At 45.8% G+C, this 25,428-nt stretch overlaps 1 protein-coding gene across 2 annotated transcripts in view; it reads right to left on the bottom strand.

Moving 5' to 3' along the window:
• The window catches only part of PIAS3 (protein inhibitor of activated STAT 3), a 588,108-nt gene that overhangs the window by 551,725 nt on the left and 10,955 nt on the right, over positions 1-25,428 (bottom strand). For both annotated transcript variants that reach the window (XM_069652797.1, XM_069652796.1), the window contains exon 2: positions 12,821-13,286. In XM_069652797.1, coding sequence (XP_069508898.1) covers positions 12,821-13,283 — 463 coding nt within the window. In that variant the 5' untranslated portion in view covers positions 13,284-13,286. The remainder of the gene's footprint in view (positions 1-12,820; positions 13,287-25,428) is intronic.

Here is a 25,428-nt window from a genome sequence, read left to right on the forward strand (position 1 = left end):
GGAGTTTGTCCGGTTCCACAATGCACTGAATTGTTGTATGCATATTCTGCGATCCAAAGGATGCCTTTCCAATTTAACTCGGATTGGTGTAACATGCACCGAAGATATTGCTCGAGAGTCTGATTGGTTCTCTCGGTTTGTCCGTCGGTCTGGGGGTGGTGGCTGGTGGATAGCCGCACATCTATTTGTGCTAGTTGGCAACACTTCTTCCAAAAATGGGAGATAAATTGACTTCCACGATCCGAGACTAATACGGAAGGGAAACCATGTATGCGAACTATATTCTCCAGAAATTCCTTGGCCAAGGTGGAAGCTGAAGGCAAACCTTTTAAAGGGATAAAGTGGGCCATTTTGGAGAATAGAGCCACAATTACAAGGATAGTGTTATAACCAGCACAAGGAGGCAGGTCAGTTATAAAGCCCATTGACAAGGTGTGCCATGGTACCGGTGGAATATCCAAGGGTTGAAGTAGGCCGGCTGGCCTTTTCTTTTGACCCTTGTTTTGGGCGCAAATTCCGCAAGACAATACAAAAGACTTTATGTCTTTTCTCCAAGAAGGCCACCAGAAGTGGCGTTTGATTTTTTCCTCCGTTTTAGCGATACCAGGGTGTCCTTCCATTAATGATTCATGATGATGGGCAATAACAAGTTCTTGCAATTCTTTACTAGGCAGAAACAACCGCTCCTGGAAGTAGGGTAAGTCATCAATAACGGTGTAATGAGGACCCTTTTGACACCATTCCAGTAAGGCTGAAGAGTCTAGAAGTTGTTTTACTTGCGTTTGGATGTCCTCAATAGTTTGCAATGAAGTTAGGCCTAAGATTCTTTGTTCAGGTATGATTGGCACAGGTTCTAAACTCGAATTGGGTTCTTCTATGCCTATCCGGGATAAGGCGACGGCTTTACCTTTCTTGCAGCCAGGGCGATAGGTAATTACAAAATCAAATTCCGCAAAGAATAGAGCCCATCGGAGTTGTCGTGAAGATTGAGCCTTTGCCGTCTTTAAATACTGTAGATTTCTGTGGTCCGTAATTACGGTGATGGTGTGTCTTGCCCCGAGAAGGTAGTGACGCCAAGCCTTGAAAGCAGATTTAATAGCCAGTAACTCTTTGTCGGTAATTGCGTAGTTGATTTCAGGAGGAGAAAATTTCCAGGACCAAAAGGCCACAGGGTGTAGTTGGTTAGTTTCTGGGTCTCTTTGCGACAGGACAGCTCCCATGGCCGAACTGGATGCGTCGGTTTCCACAATGTAAGGGAGATCTGGGTGCGGGTGCTTCAATATAGGTGCAGAGGTGAATTTGGTTTTCAGGTCCTGAAAGGCTTGTCCGGCCTCAAGAGTCCATTCAAAGCGTTTGTTCTTCTTTAGGAGAGCTGTGATGGGTTGGACTGTTCGGGAAAATTCCGGGATGAATCTTCGATAGAAATTGGCGAAGCCGAGCATTCTCTGAACTCCCTTCACCGAGCTAGGAGATGGCCATTTGAGGATGGCGTCCACCTTTCGCGAGTCCATTCGGACTCCTTGAGGTGTCAGGATGAATCCGAGAAACTCCACTTCTGTGGTATGAAAAACGCATTTTTCGAGCTTTGCAAATAGTCTGTGCTGGCGCAATTTCTCAAGAACTGCCCTAACATGTTTTCTGTGATCGGATTCTGAAAAGGAGTACACCAGGATGTCGTCAATATAATCAATGACACAGACTTCGATAGATTCCCGAAGAACATCATTCATAAAGTACTGAAAGGCGGCAGGTGCATTGCACAAACCGAAGGGCATCACCTGATATTCGAAGAGCCCAAATTTGGTGCGGAATGCAGTCTTCCATTCGTCGCCTTCTTTTATACGCACCAGGTGATAAGCTCCACGAAGATCTAACTTGGTGCACACACAAGCGTCTTTCACCTGGTTGATAAGCTCAGGGATCAGGGGCAGAGGATAACGATTCTTAATCGTTATTTGATTTAGGGCGCGATAGTCTATACATGTTCTAAGGTCGCCCTCTTTTTTCGGCACGAAGAACAGAGCTGAGGAGACAGGAGACTTGGACGGGCGAATAAAACCATTGGCTAGGTACTGATCTAAATACTGACGCAAATGTAGGTTCTCAGGTTCCGTAAGAGCATAAATCCTACTACAAGGTAGTTGAGCATTGGGTACCAGATCGATTTGGCAATCATAAGACCGATAGGGAGGTAACGTGTTAGCCTGTTCCTTCTGAAAAACGTCTTGGAATTCTTGGTATTCTGACGGTAGCTGTACAGGGGTGGAAGTTGCTGAGGCTAGACCCATAACTGGATTTCTTGGGTAACAAGTTGGTTCACAATCAGGAACACTTATCTTCTTTGCTCGCCAGTCTATTCTTGGATTATGTGTTTCTAACCAAGGAATTCCAAGAATTACTTGAAATTGTGGGGCCTTGATCACATCAAACACGATTGCTTCCCGATGTCCATCCTGACGCACCAGTGTCATTTCAACAGTGGAATGCGTTACAGGCCCTGAGGCTATTTCGGTTCCATCAACTGTAGTAATGACATCTTGTGTTACTTTCGGGCGGAGAGGGAGCTTTCCTGTAAGCCAATTCACGGTCCATGTAATTTCCAATAGCTCCACTGTCGATGTACGCTTTTATAGCATGCAACAGCTGAGGCTGTTTTGGGTCCACGAGCACCATTGGCATGACAAAATGCGAGGTCAAAGAGTTTGTTTTCAAGCTCGGCAAGCGGACCCCTACGCTTGTCGGGCTAGGTCGTTTCCCGAATCAGGTGTCAATAAATCGTTATCAGTGGCTCCAACCACCTTCTTAGGTGGTTTAACCGGACAATTTCGAAGAAAGTGACCGGAAGTCCCGCAATACAGGCAAAGTTGCATTTGCCGCCTTCTCTCTCGTTCCTTCTGTGTTAATGGTCCTTTAACACCGCCGATTTGCATAGGTTCAGCTACGTCGGTACTCTTGGAGTTAGCGTGGGTTTTGATCGGTACGAGGGTTTCGTACTTGAACCGATCTGCTTTTCTATTTTGAAGTCTGTGATCAAGTTGAACCACCAAGTCTATGTAGTCTGCGCAGACCTGGGGTGGATCTACTATCTGAGCTAGAACATCCTTAAGCTCTCCGCGCAGGCCTCGATGAAACAATGTGATCCTTTTGTTTTCTGGCCATCCAGTTTCCACAACCAGTGTATTAAAGGTGGCAACGTAGGACAGAAGATCCTGATTACCTTGTCGTAAGGATAGCAGTTCGTTATCAAAGGCCTGTCCTTGAGAGTGTCGAGCAACAATCTTTCCATGCTGGCCTGGAAACCCTGAAAATTCTGGAGAATGGGATCATCCTGATTTACCAATGGAATAGACCAATCGGCAGCACTGCCACTGAGGTAAAATAGTATAAAGGCTACCTTGGTCTGGTCGTTAGGGAAGGCCCCGGGTCTGCATAGAAAGTGAAAACGACATTGGTTCATAAAGACAGCATATTTCTTGGGATCCCCCGCAAAACGTTCAGGCGGGGCCAAAGGCATGTGTCCAGGTAAATTGATTTGTACCGGGTTATTCAAACCCATTGATGTGGAAGTATCTCCAGAATTAGGTAAAGGAATGTGCCCTGCCTGGGCCTGCAATAACCTTTTGGCCAGGTCATCTGTTCTTTCCTTGGATAGGATCAGTTCTCTTTTGAGAGCGTTAGTCTCCTGGCGGGCTGAGTGCACTTCTGCCCGTAATTCCCCCAAAAGCTGGGCAAGCTGATCTGCCTCGGAAGTCTCCATAGCGCCCGGGTGGGAAATTGTGGGTAGGCTTCGCGTTCTGTCATGCTCACCCGATTCCCATGGGGGCGCAGGTCTGGCTTCGAGTGCTGATGCTTCTTCTATGGTGAAGCGCAGGACTCTGAAGATGGACTCACTGGCTCGCAGAAATATTCCCCTGTGCGTGAAAAGGGAGTATTACCTACTGACGGAATAAAGCTCAAGCCTCCCACTCCCTTCCAACCCTCCACGATACCCTTCCTCGATTCCCCGTGAAGTCTCACCTTAGGGTCAGGAAGGATGAGTTCTCATCCTGCTTCTGATGCAGGGGCGCGTTGAAACCCAGTTACTTCACTGGATTGAGGTTTGATGGGAGTTCACATAAGCTTGACTATTCAGGTAAGGCGCTGTAAGAGTTCTGTAGCAAGTTCAAAAGTTCAAGCTTAATAATAATGTTCATTGTCTTTTTGCAGCAAGCGCTTATGTCTTTTTCCCCTTAGAGGCCGGGGTTCGGAATGCCGGAGATATGGCGCCGACCCGAAGTGAAACGTGCAGTTCCAGTAAATAACAGGTAAGTTCTGGATGAGCGTTCGGGTAATGTCTTTGCATTCGCTCATTCAATGTCTTTGTTCTTTTTTTCCCATAGGGGCCGGGGTCCGGAATGCCAGGAAGCGGCAGGACCCGAAATGAAATGGGAATGACCCAACAGGTAAGTCTTAGAAGGAAACTGAGCTTTTCCTATTCCCTTCCTTCTCTCACCTTGTGTTCTTGTCTTTTTCTCTCTAGGCTCTGGGAAGTGGCTGCGGATCCGGATGATCGCTGCTGAAGATGGAGGTGCCCAGGAAAGGTGAGTGAAATGCAGCGCTGCAGCGATCGAAGCAAAATGCTTTTAAAATGATGTCTTCCCTTTCAGGATCGTCGGTGTGAAGTCTCCGTGATGCAGCTTTAGCAGGTAAGGTCGTCTTTCTTTCCAATTCTCTCTTAGCAGGTGACCCAGGATGCTGACAGGCGTGGCTGAAGTCCAGATGCAGGAGCTGACACGGTGAGCGTCCAGCTGCGAGGAGCAGAACAACGCGAAGCGCGAGTTGCTGATCGGGCGTGGTTTGGTAGAAGTTCCAGGTATGTATCCTTCCACCGATCAGGTATGTATCCTTCCCCGACCACACCCAGGGGAAAGTAGTTCCACAGGTAAAGTAGTTCCATTCAGGCCTCAAGAGGGCCTGGATGTAGCAGCATGGTCTGCATCAGGTAAGTGCACCTTAAAACACTTGAACACATGTCTAGCTTTATGAGCATGGCTCCTAAGGCGCCAGGACAGGGGTCCAACATGAGCCTGGCGCCTAAGGCGCCAGGACTGTGTCCAAAGGGCCCCAGCTTGGGCCCGCTGGCACTTCCCTGGGGGAAATGATGCCTGCCTCTGGGGTTGCTGGGTCGGACCTGGCTCCTTGGAGGTAGGCATCATGACACAAAGTATACATTAGGGGTATGTCCATCTCCCGGGAGGCGGGGGTGTTGAAGTCAATCAGAGCTTCCCTTGGTCGCTCCGAAATTAAGCTGAAGCAACTGGAACTGCGATGCTCCTCCGGGTCGGATCCCACTATCCTCGCTCAAATCAGCGAGGAACTCCGTACATACAATGCACTTGCTACCAATGAGGTACAGTACTTTAGTCGCCCACAGGCCGCCAGGAAATATGGCCAAGGGGACTGACCGGGGAGGAAGTTAGCTACACTCGTGAGGAGAGAATCTGGCCAGGCTCAGATTACCTCGCACAAAGACAAACTTGGCAGCACACGGTGGGCTGACCAACAAATCTTAGATGTATTTACCAACTTTTACAGCTCCCTCTATGCTCAGCCTGCTGAGCATGCCGACCAACACATTCGCGAACTGCTTGACCAGATCCCCACTACAGAAATCTCCCCTTCTACCCGAGATCAGCTGGACTCCCCTATCACGCTTGACGAAATAGTGACCGCTATTTCCGATTTGCCCAAAGGGAAGGCACCGGGTCCTGATGGACTTACTGCCGAATTCTATCAAGAGCACATCACCATACTAGCCCCTAGGCTGCTCGAGGTCTGGCTCTAAGCACTACATGTCTCTATTCTTCCCCCTTCCATGCGAGAGGCTGTTATTGATGAATAAAGACGAATGTGGATCCTATAGACCTCTTTCCCGTATGAACCTTGACAGCAAGGTTTTCGCCAAAGTTACAGCGAATCAGTTCCTGCCCATCATGATATACTTAGTTCACGAAGACCAGGCAGGTTTCCTTCCTGGGAGATCTATCTCTCACAACATCAGGAGACTACTTAACGTTATGTCTCGTATAGACCAGGATGTACAGGACGTGGCAGTTACGCTAGATGCCCAGAAGGCTTTTAGCGATAGAGCTGATGCGTATTGCGTCCGTGCACGCCACACCCATAAGGGGATCAGACGGCTAGATAACCCTGAAATAATCTCCCTGTATGCGGATGATGTTCTACTATATATCAGGGATCCTGCAACCCATCTTGACCCCATACTGAGGGACATCACCCGTGTCGGGGCCCATTCCGGTTTCACAATTAACTATTCAAAGTCTGAGATCTTCCCACATATTAAATCGATGCAACAACCCGCCACTGAATTCCCTCTTCGTTAGTCCCCGTACGGTATCGGATACCTGGGCGTCCAAATATCCCTGACCAAACATGCTCTACTGGCCGACAATTATTCGGCAGTAGCACAAGCTGTTGAGACTAAGCTGTTACGTTGGCGTGCTCTTCCATTATCCATTGCTGGTCGACTCTCCCTCATTAAAATGATTCTTCTTCCCAAGCTCCTTTATGTTTTCAGCAACGAGCCCGTATGGCCTGGGAAGGCCTACTTCACCAATCTACACTCGCTCTGTGCACAGTTCCTATGGCACTCAGGTGCGGTTTGCAAGAAGTGGACTGACATGACACTCCCATACAAACGAGGGGGTCTCACGGCTCCTGACCTGACCCTTTACTGGACTGCAGCCCAAGCCCAACACGCCACCCAGGCTCTCCGGCGCTCCCACATGTCAAGCTTGAGCCGCTGGTGTCAATATAATGTCCCTTATTCTGCACCAACATTATACACCCGACTCTCCTATTGACCCAATCAATGCTACCCTTCATGCCTGGACACGCATGCTCTACCCATCGCCTGAGTCCTCCCCATACTACAAATGGCTTCCTGCGTGGTTCCTCCCCGGTTTAGAGCCAACGCATGACATTGCCTTGGTCCGGCACTGGCGTTCCTTGGGGTATCAGGCACTATCTGACTTTTACCCTGAGGGCAGGTTCGTTGACCCTCGGACATGGAGACAGGGCCACACGGGATACGCTGTAGAGACCCTTCAATATTATAGACTCCGGGCTGCGTTCCGCGCCATGTGGCCCTCTTTCCCGGATGAGCCCCCTGACAATCCGGCGATTACATATATCGCTAATCGCTAATTCTGGTGGCACCCGCGGCGTCATATCCTCGCTGTACAGGATACTGCAGGACAAAGCCTCGAATCAATCTCTCAGGGCACGAGATGAATGGGCGGATGAGTTGGGCCGTGAGATCTCTGACGAGATTTGGGAGGGAATGTGCCTTCACTCCCAAAAAGTCTTTTGAATTTTCGGTATCGGGCCATGCAATACAAGCTTCTAAACAGACTATACTATACCCCACATCGAACCTTGAGGTTTGCCCATGCTACTGTGCACTCTTGCCCTTGCTGTGGAATGGAAAAAGCTGACCATTTACATATGTTCTGGTCCCGCGCTAGATTGTCAGAATTTTGGAAGCACATTTTAGAAACAATGCAATTACCGACACTGTGATTGACCCTGATCCTTTAGCGGTCCTATTCGGGGTCTTGGGGGGGGGGGGGGGGCTGCAACGGGAGCTCTGCTAAATTCTTGAATATAGGCTGTATGGTAGCAAATAAATGTATACTCAAGGGCTGGAGGAGCTCCTCTACCCCGGTCTTCCAGAATTGGCTGCGCCTGCTCACCTGGTCGCGGAACTGCGAAGAGGAATACCTGACCTTGCTCCCTGCTCACTCTCGCCCCAAGGACATTTGGGTTGAATTCAATACGTACCTCAACAGCCAAAGGGATGTACTTTTTATCTGCTGAATTGATGTGTGTGCCTAATGTAGTCCTCTGCTGCCAAAAATAAAAGTAAAAAAAATAAAAAAAGAACCAGTGAGTTTGTGATCATCCAATCCCGAATAGAGTTGTAGATGCAGTTAATGGCATCAGAGTCAATGCTATGACAGCCAGTTAACTCTACGATGACCGGAGTGTCATCTGCATAGCTGGTACACTGCACACCCAGGTCATCAAGAAGAGCAAGTGGCGGCATGACAAACATTGAACAAAAATGGAGAGATACAGGATCCCTGTGGTAACGCACAGGTGGTGAGCATGGCGTTGAGCTAGCATTTTGCACAGCGACTCTGGCACTCCTTGGTCAGAGGAAAGATCAGATCTACCGAGAAGCCATGCTGGAGCACAATGCGCCTTTTCACTCAGCCTGGTGACCAATACTGAATGGCCACTCAGGGCAAACGCTGAGGATAGATCAAGCAGCAACATGAGAGCAGGTTTGCCTTCATCCACAATGCTGGCAATGTTAGATTCAAGATCAATCAGTGCAGTTTCTATCCCACGCATGCGTCTAAAGCCAGATAGTCTCTTGTTCAATACGTTGTTATTCTCCATGAAGTCCTGGAGCTGTATATACGTGACACAATCCAACATTTTCAACAGAAATGGGACATTTGGGATCGGTCGGTAGTGTTTAGCTATATTGGGATCAAGATTATTTTTCTTCAGGAGCAGAGTGATCCACGACTCCTTCAGGACCGAGGGTACAGCGGATTCAGCGAAGGACAGATTAACCAGTTTGGTTACCCAAAGGGCAAAAGTATCAATACAGGCCTTAAACATAGTAGATGGACAACTATCTACGAAGTAGGTTTCATAACAGCTACGATTTTGCAAATCGGGGCCTCTGTGCATGGCTGAAACTGAAATATAAAATGAGAAGGATTGTGATTGAAGGAAGAAGAGGGATCAGAGGGGCGGGGGGCTGATTATCTTCTCCATACAGTTCTTTTGCAGAACAGCAATGGAATGTTGGTGAACTAAGATTTTGTTACTGAACTCGTCATGGATGGATTGACACCAGGCATAGTCTTTGAGTAATGTTGTGGCATTAGATAAGTTACCCTAAAACTCTTGGGAGGAATGAAAAGAGCTCTCGTGAATCTCGTGAATTTGATTGCGCCGAAGAGATCCAGTCACTGAAACTTTGTGCTTTAGCTCCAATAATAGCTAGTTTCAGAGTTTTTAATGAATCTTAATGTAGATTAAGCAGAGAGGGAGAGGGGTTTTTCCTCCACTCTCTCACTGCTCTTCGCTTGGAACAACGAAGCACGGTGATAGAATCCCCAAACCAGTCACTCTTATTTTTTTTTCTAGGTGCTATGACATCTATAATGACAGAAGTATCAACTGGGGCCAGTTTAGCTGAGAGCCGTGAAGCTAAAATCGAGGGAGTGACCTTTTTAAAATTCCTGGCAATGACATTTTGGGATGAGACTCAGAGAACAGGGGATAGGCTGGCAGTGAGAATAAACCATGCACTAAAAAGTGATCCGACCATGGACAATGCTCAGTGGTGATGTTTGTCATAGCTAGGTAGTGAGTCAAAGGTTTCACTTGGTATCTCTGGCACTACTCATCGTTGGTTTTGCTCCCATTTACCTCACTGCATGTACTTTGTTTCCTGGGCTGGACAGCCATCTCTCTCCCTTCCCTCACTCACTCACTCACTCACTCCCTCCCTCCCTCCTCACTTTAGGGGTTCCCCAAGGATCAGTTCTCGGCCATTTACTTCTATACACAATTACTCCATCAGCTATCATTTCGCCTTACAAATACTTTTCTTCCCGTTTTCAGAGTCTCTGCACTCAAAACTTTCTGCTTCCTCTATACAGTCTTGGATGTCGTCCCACTTTCAACACCTGAACTCGTCTAAGACAGACATTCGATTCTTTCCTTCCGCTCGTATTCTGTCTCCCAATTCCTCTCCTTCTATCCCCCCAATCACAGCTACCTTTATCCAATTCTGCTCATAATCTCAGCATCACCTTTGACCAATTGTTACCTTCTCCTTTCACATCCTCGCTACTGCTCAGCCATTTCGATCTTTTCAATATATGTAAACCTTGCCCCTGCTCAACCTTTAGAGCAACCAAACTCCTCGTTACTAGGTTTATCTTGATTCAGCTTCATTACCACTCTTCTTTACTTCTTGGTCTTCCAATCGCCTCTCTTACCCCATTTCGGTCTATTTACCATTCATGAGTCCGTCTTATTTGTTCACTTCCTTATCATAGCTCCATTTCTACTGCCAATTCATGCTCTCCACTGGTTATCCTTTGAATATCATCTCCAATATCATTTGATTTCCATTTTTTTTTGAGTGACTTTATGACATGGCTTCTCATCTCTCCTCTCGTTTCCTGGCACCAACCACCACACCTTCTCTGTTTGCATCTTCCTCCTTTCTGTTCCTCCTCCTCCTTGTGCTGAATCACGTTTTTGCTCTTTCTCCTAACTGGCTCCCAAGTTCTGCAACTCTCTGCCTTAATCTATTCACTCTGGACTCCTCTCCATTATTTTGCTCTCCCTTTAAATCTAATTTTCTTTCCTCTATGTAAAGATGTCACTCTTTACATTATTTTGTACCGTTGACTGACTGTGTTCCTTAAGCGCTTTGGCGTAAAGCGCTATATAAGCACAAATAAACAATGGTTGCATCTATGTATTCTGACCATGTATGATCTGCAAATGCAATAGTAAGGCAAGAACAGTTATGGGCAAAAACAGCTAAGGCTTTTTAAATGCTGTGGAGTGATAGTGGCCAGTGCCATAAATAGGGTGACTTACTAGCTTTAGGAAACTGGATGCTGGCATGGCTATAATGCTTTCAATATTTGGAGGCAATTGTGGATACTGGGATCGCTGTGGTACTTTACTTGGTGGCATTTGGGGCTACTGGCACGGCTATGGTGCAATGATTGAACAATTTCATGTTTTGGATGCCCCCATTATGCTTGCGAAAAGGACAGTATAATCCTTGGTAATGGGAAGGACACTATATTCATTAAAGGTCCAGAGGGGCACTATAACCCCAGATCATGAAAAGGTGGCCTAGGCATTGTCTTCCTGAATAGGATTAGAAATAGTGAGCCAGGCACTACATCTCTGTGAACGAACCTTGAGCACTGAACCAGCTAAGCGCTTTACCAGCTACTGAGATCCACATAAAAAGTAAAAGCTAGGTACCCTGTGAAGGAGTCAAGTAAAGAAGTGACTAAAGGATACATGCCTTGTGATTAGATTTGATATAGACGTAAGCTGTATGCCAACCGTCGACTAACCATATGTTCCTATAGGTGTTTACCCAAACTCCTTCTGAACAAAGCTAAATAAAGTCTTTAAAATATACTTCACTGTCGCATACTTTGTTCGAGGAGCCCAATTTCCCATTCCAGCCTGTTTTTAATCAGTCCACAAAAACGTAGCAGCCTCCAAAACAACTAAGAGATATGTGCCTATAAAGGCTATGCATGGGTTCCCAAAAAAGCTCTATATCTCAAACTGTTGGTATGGTATGCTGACCCCCTCATTTAACAGTATAAACATCTATTGTAGTCTATGCCCAGGTTTGGGCTGCCCCATTTATTTTCCAGCATTTTAGTAGCTGCCATAGACACTTTTGCATCTCATAGGAAATTGCTTTGCGAAAAATACTGCGAGTCAGTCCCCAAAACGAAACTAGAAGCAGAAAAGAACTGGAAGCCCAGCGCTTGTAAACTGGAATTTGGTGCACATAAGATTATAAGGCGCTGACAGCGGGTGGATGTGTCAAGTTCTGGAGCCTCTGCTTAAAGTTCCACAAATCTAAACAATTGAATTACAGAGATGCAACCACACTGTGCCAATCTGCCCCAATATTATTTGAATTGAGGTTTAACAAGAGGGAAACATTTTCAGCTGTGGCGTTTGGTTAGCTCTCTGCTAACCACAGACGCGGCTGAAAGGCAGGAGACGGAGGCAGAACAAGTTAGTCAGCACAATTGCAAAGACATATAGAATAGCTACTGGGTTATTACCCGCACTCCTTTGACAATCGTCCTAGAGTGAATTTGATGAACGGGAAGACAAGCCTTGAGAAAGAGCAGCACTCGAAACACGTGCCGGCTAGTTCAGAAGTTTTTCCGTCTTGTTAAACCCCAATTAAAACAATATTGGGGGCATATTGGCGCTGTGTGGTTGTAGCATATACGGCTCAATAGAATATAAGCATAACTTGAAAAAAGCACCTAACAGAAAAAGAAAAAATAGCAACTGCAAGTGGAGATCGACAACTGCCCTCATTCAAGGAATGCCATTTTTATTCACTTCTAGCTTTTTAGCCAACAGCGCTGAAAATAGTGACAGTTCTATACTTAAAATGCACGCAACACAAACTGGTGTTCACAAAAAAATGTATTATAGGAGAGGAACCATCTGACAGCCATTTGGCTTCTGTGCCCAATAACACTATACAACTGCCTCCAAAAAATGCCATTAAGCTGGTCGCCCCGATTCCTGAAAACCCAAAACGAATGTAAATCAGGAAGCCTAAAATGCTACACATTAAGCGGGTGAATGTAGTGCGTTTTAAAAGATTGAAAACCTCTTCCAGCTGTGGAACCCATGAGATATTCCCTGGTCTAATGGGCAGTTCCATAATTTTTACACCTGCTAGTGCCCAGGTGGGGGAAGCCATTTCTTCCCAAACTTTAAACCATTTAATTATTTAGGCTTTGCATAAATGTAATGACTTTTTCAAATGGAGAACATTTTGTGAATTCTCTCCCAAACAAAAGGTAACTGAATGCTGTATGTAACTGCAAGCAACATGTCATTAATCACCATGAACAATCCTCTAAGGATCCTCAAATCTGCTCCCAAAATCCAAGCCAATTCAGCCCTCGCCTTTTGTTAATGGAAGACTCACCAAGCGTGGTGGGCTTTATAAGCTCATCGTAAACGTCATAGAAAGGCAGCCTCTTCATTTTGACATCTGGATGGACAGGGTGTATGGGCGGTGAGAGGTGCTGCACATCTGCCTCGTGCTTGGGGCCCAGCATAGGCATGGGGGTCAGCATCGAATTGGGCATGCCAGAACCAGTTGGGCTGGTGTCGTAGGCCAAGTGGCAAACAGCGCTCTGTGTTAGGGCAGCAGCCGAGGGCAGGTTCACTGCCTGCATGTGGAGCATGGAGAGCTCCGTTGGGCTCAGGATCTTACGGGGAAACCTCCGACGGTACAGCTCCTTGATCTTCATCTGGACAGCTGGACTGGAACCAGGCTTTAGCAAATGCAGAGACTTAGTCAGCCGCTCGTGCTTCCTTCCACTTTTATTCCTGCCAGCAAAACCCAGAAGCACTTGCAGCTCAGAGACCCTAAAGCGCATAACCATGTGCTGAAAAACAAGAGAAACAAAGGAGCCCAGTGTTATAAGCGTTTATAAAGAAAAACATACACACAAAATAGAAAATAAGATTTGAGTTTAAGCACCATAATTTAAGGTAAAAACTGCACAAAATGCTTTAAAACGTTTACATAAAGGACCCTCCTGGAAAAATGAATGTTGCTAGCCCAGCCACCAGTAATCTCACACTCCAATAAACTGTTAGAGATTTCCCAACAATAAATTTCACTTAATCCACCAGAGGATGTTGAGTCTACTCAATGAGTTGTCCTTCTTCAAAAAGGGAACAGAAGACGGGATACCAGATTTCTGTGACTGCACATTTAAAATGTGGCTCGTTACCCAACCATTACTACTAAAAGGGGTGTTCAGAATCGGACATGTGGACAGATTCTAAGAGGCCACCCTATTCTGGTGAACAGGCAAGTACACTGTCTAGCCAAACTATCAAGGTAGAGTGACTGAGCACTAAGGTTAGAAAACAGAGAATTTGTGTGTAGTGAAGGATTCAGTTAAAGCACACACAAAACACTAAACAAGTTAGGCAGAATGTATAAAAATAGAATTCTGTTTATTAGGCCATAAATAAACTTTTTTCATTCAAAAATCACAGGTAAGTATCATTCACTACATCTACCAAAGGGTACATTGCCATTAGCATCCCGGCATGTTACCGGGATGCTAACAGTTGTGGTTTTTTTTTTTTATTGCGAAACGCCATGTTTGCTATTTCTCAATGAAAAAAAAAATAAAAAAAGCTACAACACAAGATGGCCACCATGTACAAGGGGGAAGGGAACTACAAAGTACCTTCTCCAGTTCCATGGCAGCCAATGCTGCGACAGAGACGCACCAGGAACAAGCAAGCTCCAGGGTAGTGGGGTGGGCAAGGTATCTCATAGCATCCATGCGCCTTCTCTCAGAGGGGAGGAAGGGTGGGCGCATGTGAATCTAAGCAGATACAAGCATCAGAAATACAATTACGGCGAGTAATGTATCCCTTCTGAGGCTTGTGGAATCGGCTTAGATCACATGCTGTGCATAGATTAGCGAGCAGTGTTAGGAGAAGGTGGTGGGATGTGAGAAGGTTCATGGGCGAACAGAAGTCTTAGAACCGCCTGTCCCCCAGCTGTGCATTTGCCTTGGAATTAGTGTCAATGCAATAATGCAGAGTGAAAGTGTGTATTGAGATTCCTGTAGCTGCTTTGCAAATGCTGTCTAGAGGGACATTTGCAATGAAAGCCAGAGTGGCTCCTGTGCTCCTTGTGGAGGGAGCTCTAGGCGTGAAACTTGTTTGATAATGAATAGCACAATTGTATACATCTGACTATCCATCTGGCGATAGCATTCTTGGTAATACAGTCTCCTTCTCTGCCTGCTGCTATGGAGACAAACAGTTGGTCTGCTTTGCTTAGCGGTCTGGTCTTGTTTACATAGTAAAGGACCTCCCTCCTCACATCTAGTGTGTGGAGTTTTACCTCAGCTGAGCTTGTGGCGTTCTCAAAGAAGGCCGGTAGCTCATGGTTTACGTGAAATGTAGAGATTAGATGAGAACCTCGGGTGAGTACGTAAAACCAGCTTGTCTTTATGAATGATAAAGGATGCTGCACTGACAAAGCTTGTATTTCACTAATTCTTCTTATGGAAGTAATAGCCAGTAAGGCATCAAAATAGGCATCTTTCATATCCAGTGTTGCCATGTAATCCCCTTTTTTAGTCGCTGGATTACCTCTTGTAGCATAGTCATGCAGAACTTTTGTGGCTCGACATTTATTTGCAGGGCGTAAATCTAATACTGGGCACATTATTAGATTTTTTTTGGCATAAGGAAGCGAGTTGAATAAATACCCTTTTGGCTGGGACGATTTCTATGGCGTTCTTTTGGAGCAGCATGGCGATCTCCTCGAGGAGGATGTGCTGGTCTTCTTTGGAGGGCGTTTTCTCGCATGTGGGGCGATTCCGGAGTCGCTCGAGGAGCTCCATACAATATACGCCCGCTACAGTGGACAGATTCCCTCCCATGCTTGGGTGAAGTTGGAAATGCGCCCTCCTACTGGAGAGGCATGGGAGGGCACCTGAAGTGGGATGTCACTTCTTCTGAGGCGGGGTACCACCTCTGGAGGAGGGACCCCTTCCCCAAATGCGTGATCTGCGCGGTCCTCTCTGGTAATTTTGAGAGGCCTAGCCTTGATTGTTCCCCGATTTTGATTATAGCTGGAACCCCCTTGGGAAAATTGACTGCGTGTGTGACAAAAATTGCTGTTTCCCCTCTGGCCAGGAGGTTTATTGGTCAATTGGCCCCATGATTTAAGTGGATCGTATTCTTCCTTTGCTGTCATCAAGGCATCCTCGCCAGCCTTGCTAAAGAGTACATTGGGCTTGACAGGTTAATGAGAGTTGTCTGCGTCTCTGGTTTAAAACCGGATTGACGTAACCAACAGTGACGCTCAATAATGGTTCCCTCAGTTATGATTTTGCCGGCGTTGTCTGCGGCGTGAAGATTGGTCTTTAGCAAGCAGCTTGAAATTGCCCTTCCTTCTACAGCCACCTGTGCAAATTGAGTCTTGAGGGGTTCAGGGGCATATGAGAGTAAAGTTAAGATCTCATCCCATTTATGGCAGCTGTCACTAACTAATAAAGGAGAATTATTAGCTATCCTGGTCTGGAATGCAGCGGAAGAGGCCACCTTCCTGCCCATTGTGTACAGCCTCTTACTTTCTTTGTCTGGAGGAGCCTCAGAGGAGGCTAGGGGAGTACCTGCTCTTTTCCTTGTTGTAGTAACAACGAGCGAGTCATGCTTTAGCTGCCCCCTAATGTACATCGGGTCTGATGGTGTAGGTCTGAAAAGTTTCTCTATGCAGGGGTTCTCTGGCCGCGTCCGATTGGGTGTTTCCAGCGAGGGTTGTACCTTTCGCTGGACAAACTTTAGTAGGGGAATAAACTGAGTTACAGCCTTTTTATCTCCCAATATTTCATAAACAAAATCCTTGTCCTGTGGATCCTCTTGGGTAGATATTAGGAAATGCTCAGCCGCTTTGATAAGTACTTTGTTCAAAAGAGGCTGATTATCTATGGGTGAGTTTACAACCGGGGGGGGGGGGGGGGTCCTTATCAACTGGGGAGTCAATGTTGTACATGTCTGTATCTGGATCACCCGCATCTTCCTCATTATCCCCATGATAAGGATCTGCGGATTCTTGATCATTGAGGTCTTTGTGATCAGTGTCTGGGTCATATAGGTCGATGATAGTGGGATCTTGCACTAGCTCGCCGGGGCAAGACATCTTAGCAGGGGGAGAACAGGGTTCTGTGACCCAGAGGCCGCGGTTGTGGAAGGGGTGGACTGAAAACTCGAAGTAGTCAGGGTCTTTCTGATACAAATTTGCCATGAAGGACATTCTTTTCATGACCACATCTATTTCCTCAGCTGACCATTGGGCAGAACTAGGAATGACCTCTGGTTGAGGTGGAAGACCTAAATCCTCTGAAGTGGGTGGGACTACAGTAGAAGGTGAAGCCTTTTTCTTTAATGCTGAAGACAGGGAATCCTGTCCATGAGGTTCCTTACTCCTGTGAGGGGGCCTATCCTACTGTGATTTATCTCTAGGCGGGATCTTAGAAGAGCTCTTCTTAGACTCCTTTGATTTTTCTGTGATGTGCTTTTTAACCAAATGGGCTAGTCCCACCTGTATGTTTTTTTTACCGGTATCGACGCAGAACTTCGAACCTCGGCTACGGGAAAATCCGAAGTCTCGTCTGCCGACTCACGATCTTCGGCAATGTTTTCATCCACAAAGTCTGTCGTGTCCTTCGACAGCCGGGGCCTGTCATGTGGCGATCTGCTGTGCCTAGAGGACAGCGATTCAAAGGGCTTCTCCCTAGATGTTGTGCATTGCCGTTTGCTCGACACGTGTGTCGAGTCTCGGCTGTGGGTTGTTTTGTTTGGTGGAGGGGGTAGTGAGAGCACTTCTGCCGCCGGGTGTTGTCCCTGTAACAAGGCCGCTGACCTGTCTGTTGGGATTGGGGACCTGCGCTTGGGAAACCAGAGTAACCCTGTCGCCTTCGGATACCGCAGCATTGCTGACATCGCTGAAGGTCCCCGCCACTTCCATGGCCTCGAGCTGCCAGGCGTGTTGGGCCCAGCGTTTAGTTAAGCGATCCTTCAATGTCTTGGGTTTGAAGACTCCACGCGCTCGACATGTACCCTCAACATGGTCCCGAGGGAGACAAAGGTTACACACAACGTGTTTCTCAAACCACAGGAACTTTTTATTGCACTTAGGGCACCATTTAAACGGGGTCCTATCGATAATGGAAAGACATGGCAGAGTTACGTCCATACTTTATCAAGTGTTAACTGCTTTCAGCACCAGGGAACTTTCTAGCCTGAAGTAGAAATGGTAACGAGATGTGGGGACGTTGGAACTTGAAGAATGGGTGAAGGCACTAATGTTTCCTAGTGAGGTGCGGATCGCGGCCAGACCTAGGCTGGTTCAACACAAGATACTCCATTGGGTCTTCCCAGTCAGCATTGGCCCAGTGGGGCATTGCAAGGAATGATGAATGTCTGAGATGTGGCAGAGAGGGGGGCTCCTACCACATACAGATCCGCAAATACAGGTGTTTTGGGGTGAATGTGTGCGTAGGCTGACAATGATGGGGGGGTTAAGTGTCCTTAGACCTTAAAATGACACTGTTGGGCATATGGGGTGTAGTCAGGTTCTCAAACCACCAGAAAATGTTTTTGCAGTTACAGTGGGGCTGGTTAAGAAGGTTATTGCATCACTTTGGGGATCGGCAGAATGCCCGAGTCGTAGTCAGTGGGCATCAGTGGTGGACCACTGTAAATCATTGGAAAAGAGTCTACAGGATGAAGGGCAGCCCGCAAACATTCTGGAAATATTGGGACAGAAGTGATGGGGGTGCATTAGGGGGGTATTCTGGCTTGTTTCTGTTTATGATCCCGGTCCCATACACGAAACGGTATCTCCCACCAAAATGCTTTTTATACATTTACCATCTCATCGGATTTTATGTTGTCTAGTGGAAACTGTCATACAAAGCATGGACATCTGTATGTTGTGTTTTGGTTTACTTTCTCTAAATTAATAAAAAATGTTTAAGACAACAACAACAAAATTCAGATTGTGGCAACGGGACACCAAATTACATTTACATATGTTTTTGTATTTTGATTTGGTAAGAAATTAGGGGACTATAACAAGGAGGAGACGGATATAGTTTGACATTACTTGTTTACTTAAGTCATTATCCTTCTATAGTTCACTTGATATGGGGGTTCATATAACATTTGTGTGCATGTTTTGCAGAGGTTTTCCCTGAAGAAGAGGCTGCAAGGTCCGAAATGCAGATGTTTTCTGTCTGTGGGCAAACTGCAACAGCTGGGGATCGTTTATTAAAGGAAAGTTGTCTTATTATGGACTAGTGCTTTGAGTTTAACATAAATAGTGAATGATAGCGGTTATCGCTGCAAGGGCAGCCATTGCACCAATGATGGTCTCTTTGGTATTTGTTTCAAATGTGACAAACCACAAGCTGTGAATGTGGACAGCTACTGTGGGTCAAATGCTTTATTTTGACTTATTTTCTAATATTTCAATGTGAATGCGAGTGTTTTAGGGTGGTGTCCGCCTCTCACCAGTTTAATGTTTTCTGTTATGGCTACCACAACAGTCAATTCCACTTCCAGGTCTCAATACTGCTCGCCTGGAGTGGCTTGGGTTATTTACTTTAATGCAATCAATACAGACTACATATTGATAGTTGACCAACTAGAAGACAGGAAAAATGTGACATCAAATGTATGGTTCAGAGTTGACAGCAGTGTGGATTGTATACTAAAATATGAGGTTGACCCATTTAACCTTAATTACTGTTGCACTAAATATACATGACTACTGTGGAATACACAGGTGAAGCTAAGAGTTACACAGAGGTGACAACAAAGCAAGAAAGACCAAAAGGTAACTCAGCTGAGACTGAGGGTGCGATTGTGAAAATAAATAAACAGAGCATGGTAAATAACTGAAATGAGCGAGAGGCTACGAGAATAGAGAAAGATGATGGGTACTGGCAATGGCTACCTAAGGCTTTTAAGGCCCATTGTGTGAATCCTAGTCAGTAGCAAGCCTGATCATATCATGGAACACCAGGGGAATACACTTGTTTAGCAGCTGAGACCGGGCTTGTGGCCCACATGAAACTGTTTTGTATTGTAGCATTGCAAGAGACATGGATGACCTCTAGCTGTGAATTTGATGGCCATAGCACTTCCCAAATCCTGGCAACCAAGGGCCTGATTGAGCAACCAAAAGGTGGTCTTTTGGTTACTGTGAGGCAACCTTGGGAATTAGTAGAGACCAAGTGGTCGACATTGATGATCCAAGTGGTAGTCATCAAAAGCCTGAAGGTGGAGGGAAAGGCAATAGAGGAGGGGAGTAAGGAAATAGTATTGATGAATCTGTATTATCTGCCGAACCTTGTAGCACATCGTCAAACATGCAATCTATGAGGCAGATCCTGAATCAATATTTGGTTAGGAATCCTACTGTAATAGTGGGCGCTTTCTATCGGAGGATTAGCACAAGTTTGAACACATCTATCTCTCAGGCTGTTTCTGCCACATGCAAGTATTTGGAGAGTAATAAACAGGGCAAAGGTTGGGCCGAAGTTATGTTCTTCTACAACATGTTAATGTTGAATGGCTATTGTGAGGGTGACTCTACTATGGCACAAACCTGTGTTAATGGTAGAAGCGCATCCAGGAAAGACTACGTCTTTGAAAATGAAGCTGCCCTGCCCCTAGTATTGGGCATGGCGGTTTTGACAAGGGAACAAAGCGACCATATGCCCATATGTGTTCTACTGAATAAACAGAGAAGTGAGGAGAAAATAGAGTTAAGTGGTAACATCTATGTTAATAATGGACACAATAGAATTCAATGGAATCCTACCAAGCTTAACAATGCCAACATTATGTGTGAATGGATGCTTCCGTTGTTTTGGGAGCAATGGAAAAATGTGACCATACAACACGAGTCCCTGCTCTTACCCGAATTTGTAGCAATGGTAGCTAATATTTAGAAACTGACCTGCAACAGAAGTATAAAAGTACTTCCGAGTGATGGAATAGAAAATTCCCACAAGGGCAGACCTAGGACAAGACAATACAGGTAGCCAAAGAACTGACATTAGCAAGATAGTGAGTTAAAAAAATAAAGAGTAGGAATTGAGAACCCATAACAGACCACTTTGAAAATAAAATCTTTAAAATCATCATATCGCAAATCATATTGCAAATGGCTGAGAAGGCACTTTGCAAAAGCCAAACATGAAGTGTGGATGCAGTTAGCTCACCAAGCCAGAACAAATAACAATCGAGAAATGTGGCTGATAATGAGCAATACGGTGAAGAAGCAGCTTCCTATAAACAGTGTACCAGAAGATGCCTGTGCTGATCATATAAAGAACATCTTGGCCCTTAACATACCACAAGACGATTAGTATGTAGAGGTGGTGGAGAAATGGACATGCAAGTCATCAATAACTGATAGAGAACATGATGGCCAGACTCCCATCTTTGCGTGAAGATGGCACTTGTAATGGTCTAGTGAGGATAAGAACTAATTGTTGGGCACAAGCCCTTCACACACACTGTGCATATAGGCGAGTGGGTCTGTATACCAACCTCCTGGAGGGAAAGTACCATTCTCCTGATCTATAAAAAGAGATCTTGGAAGAGTCGTTTGAAATACTGGAGGCTGGCCATGCTAGACATACCCGCAAAAACATTTGCATGCATGCTGCTAAGCGAGTTGAATGAGTGGATATCGAAAAATAAATCCTTCCTGTAACCAGATGGGATTTCGAAGTAAAGCGAGCACAACACATAATGTGCTTGTACTTGTCACTGCCATCAAATATTTCTGGAAGTGACGCCAATTACCTGTATATGGTGTCTTTATAGATTTCAGCTCAGCGTTCGAAACGTTCATGAGGAATACACTATGGAACAAACTAGTTACATGGAAAAATTACATCATCCGGTTGCTATATGATGAAACCAGCGTGAGGATTGAGGATAAGATTGATGCAGAGGGGCGAGTCTCTAGTCTGTTCTCTACCACCCGAGTAGTAAAACAGTGATGTATTCTAGCTGCCACATTATTCAACTTATATTTGGCAGACCTGGCGATAGCTCTGCAACCAGCAGCCGCTTGTCCAGTGAAAAAAGGGTCCCTTAAATTCGGATGGCTGGCATATGCAGAGACGACATGTTAAGTGTTGGATTACACACCAAGTAGTTTGCAGTCAATGCTTAAGGGACTAGGCTAGTACGTTAGAGTTAATGGTCTACGTATTAATATTAAAAAAAAAGGCAAATAGTGGAATTTAGTGGGAAAAATAAATGTGGAAAAAGCAGAAAGATGGAATGGAAACTAGATTTTTAAAAAAAGGTGGCCGAAGTTGTTGAATGCTATAAATATTTAGGTGCATTTGTGGACAACAAATTGATGTGGCATCTTCACTTGGAAGAAAAAAGGTCAATTGAATGGAAATCACCCAGACACAGTGTTTTCATTATTAGACAAGGAGGTTGTTTGATTAAGACAATCCTACTCTTGTATCACACGAAAATAGTGCAATGTTTATTGTACGGAGTGGAAATCTGGGGTGCAATGCTAATAGGCAAAATTATTAAATTTTAAAGATCGTACGTCTACTCACACTGCAAAAATCTCTCCCAATTGAATCACTGCAGTGGCAAGGTGACTCTCGGGTATGAAAAGCTACATACATTAGATAATGGGACAATGATGGTTGAGGCACTAGAGGCATACAAATCAATACATAGACATGAACATCTTGGTACTATTGGAAATATGTTGTCTATATAAGATGTGGATGAAGGGATTTGAGAATCAAAATCTGACACTGCCTCGGCTGAGGGTCAAGAGATAGTTAAAACAAAGATTCATGAATTTTACAAGGAAACCGAAATAGTTTGTTTGGTGCCACTAGCCCATAGTGGATTTTATATTCAATATTAGATGGATTGCAATTGCACGGCAAAATATATTGTGAAGCATTTCCTGATAGCACCACAATAAGAAATGATTTACTTTTCAAATTGAACAAGACTGAGGCGCTAGAAATTACAGGAGCCAACTAAGGAATACTGCTTAAAGAGCAGTGGTGCAGATTATGGGGATGAAATGTTGATAGAATCAGCCCAGCATCTCATATGCAATTGAAAGTTTAAATGCTCTGAGAGCCAAACACAAGAAATCTTACTGCAACCAAACAAAATGCAAAGATATTTCCTCAATATGGAAGATGCTTGTATACATCTTATATTTTATATGATGATATTGTATATTTTAGTAATGGATATATTAAGGCAGCTGTTAAGTTGAAAAGTTATGTAGTGTAAAATGCTAATGAGTTGTAGCAATCTGTACACTTTAAGTGGAAACTCTTGATTTTATTGTTTTAATTGATGTCGAGCAGAAAATTGTATGTGTGATCATGTGGTATATACAAAGCCATGTGGTATATACATTGGCTGTACGTATATTAAATAAATTAAAAAATTAAAACTATCCCAGTAGGGGCCTGCATCTGGTGGAGTGCAGTGATAAGATTGGGGGTGAGATTGTCGTATATGGATGCAGAGATAGACTATTACCAAATGAATAAGATACATAGGAGCGAGGGGGAGCAAAAACACCAACAAGAGACATCCATAAAAAGTAGATAAATGAACAGACATCAAAATAACAAACAAAACCATCAAGTACAACATTGATCTTATATACATGCACTCAAACAAAGAGAAGCAGATACCAATCCGCAATGTGCCAAGTTGGAACGCCTTAGAAGCACTGGCCCATCAACTCCATAGTCAACTATCAACTCACTGAGTGAGGTCCACCACCTAGGAAGCGGACATCTTCACAACATGTTCCAAGAAGAACTTGTACTGCCTTATTAGTGGACCACATTTCTCGTGAAGGCCTTCTTCGCATCTAAAATCCAGACAGATCCTCCCCCTCCCATATCTAGTGAAACTATACAACTAAACCCAACATCCCCCACCCCTTGTAGTAAAGTCCTTGAAAGAGATGTGGGCATCCAGTTAAAAGATCCCATACGCTGCCACCAGCTACTACAGTCTTGCAAGCCCAGATGCCAATGCGTGCAGTACTGTAAACAAATACAGAATGAAGACCACGTTCTAAGGATTACAAACAAAAGCCAGCAGAGTTTTCTAGCATATGCTACTAAGAAATCCTAAACAATCAGTACTTCCATATGGGGCTCGCCGTGAAGAAGACAAAGAAGAAGCAGGGGACTGAGAAGGGGAAAGACGCTCCTTCAAAAAATCCACTAAGGTCTTTTCCGATTGTGGGGGGGCTTGACTTGACAGTCATGGAATAGGCTGTAATCCCCGTGAGCTCCGAGATCCGGCACACTGATCCGACAGTAAACGTGTATTATTTGGGCTATAGCAACTTCACAACTCATGAAACGATGTGCGAAGGGGCCGAGCAGAGATCGAGCGAGCCGGTGGAACGTCTGAAGTAATATAATCACTGAATGGATACTTTGTATTCGCGACCCTGCCGCGAGATGGATACTAAAATGGCGGCCATCTGAGACAAAGGGATTTCGAGGGGCTCACCCCTGCGATGAGGCAGAAGAAGCAGCCGACACTGGAGAACAGCTGCAGAAGCGGAAGGCATGCTATTGTGCAGAACAATAAACCCTTTAAGCGAACCCTTTGAATACGCAGCCGAGAACCACTGCCAACTGGCAGAGCACATAGGAGGGATGTCGGACCTCTGCGCGCAGCACAGAGAGCCCCAGCAGCCCAACATAATTGAACCCTGCGGCGAGGACGCATGAAAACAAGGACAAGGGACTTGTAGTCACATAACACGGAAAAACCGAAAGTGACGAGTGACAGCCAGGGCCCCGTAGAACAAAGGGCCGCCGTGGCGGACACGTTATAGCAATTTGGGGAGCAGAGCGTGAGCCCCTGGGACGGGCCTCACATACGGTGCGGATTGTAGCGGGGCCCCTGGCGGACCAGTGGGCCCATCAGAGCCGCGATCGGCATACCAACGGATTGCCACTGCATGGGGCGGAGGGAGGCCGGCTAGCTAGCAAACGCTCACGTAGAGGTGAGCCGTGCAAAGTGCAGGGCGCGGATCCCGCTAACAGTAAGACCATTCCATGGGACAGGCAGACTGCAGCTGTGCAGAAGTGACCCTCTGGTAAGCAGGTGACCCGGTGTGCGAAGCGCTGCCATACTCCCGACCCGGCAGAAAGGAAATAACGAAATAAAATGATGGCTGACAAGCAAATGGGTGCAGCAGAACAAAAGCACAACTGAAACCCCTCAAAATGGGTATGTAACCATGAGCACAAGAAAGTGTGTTAATGAGGGAGTACAACTGGGTGAACCGACCCAGGAGCTTGCGAGATCTGGTGCCTTACTGAAGGAGACTTGACCTAACGAGGATAACGGAGGCAAGATGGCGGTACGGCCGGACCGGAGGGGTCCCATGCGGATGTGAAAGCATATGGTGGAATGAGTGGCTAAACAAAGTGAGACACACTGACTGTTAAACAGAAACAGGGGGTGGAACCAGGCCTGGCCGGGAAAGTTGTTATAGGACAATAATGCAAGAAATAAGGCACTAAGTAGGCCAACATAGACCCCCTGAGAAGGCTTCCCTTCGGACACAAGCTCCGAATTCCCCGGAAACCGAATCTCTGGGGTAGGGGCAGGCAACATGTGCTTGCTGGCCCCCCGGACCACACTGATGGCGCATTGACAACAGGAGTCAGAGGGAAGACGTGGGAGGACACGGTCCACTCCAAACGTGACTTAACGTGCCATAGCGTGACGCAACCTACTGAAAAGGGCGCACCAGTGCCTGACTGACTCGGGGGACTCACAACAACACTGCATAGCTGGAACCAAACATACAGGAAGGATTGCGCAATGTCAGTGAAGATAGTGAGAGCCAAGAGTAAACAACCCACGATGGAGATCTTTGCAAAGACACAGCAAACTCCCTCAACCTCGGCGCAAAGCACGGTG

This window comes from Ambystoma mexicanum, chromosome 1p (genome assembly GCF_040938575.1).
Source record: "Ambystoma mexicanum isolate Mex_15411 chromosome 1p, UKY_AmexF1_1, whole genome shotgun sequence".
In the NCBI taxonomy this organism is placed as follows: domain Eukaryota; kingdom Metazoa; phylum Chordata; class Amphibia; order Caudata; family Ambystomatidae; genus Ambystoma; species Ambystoma mexicanum.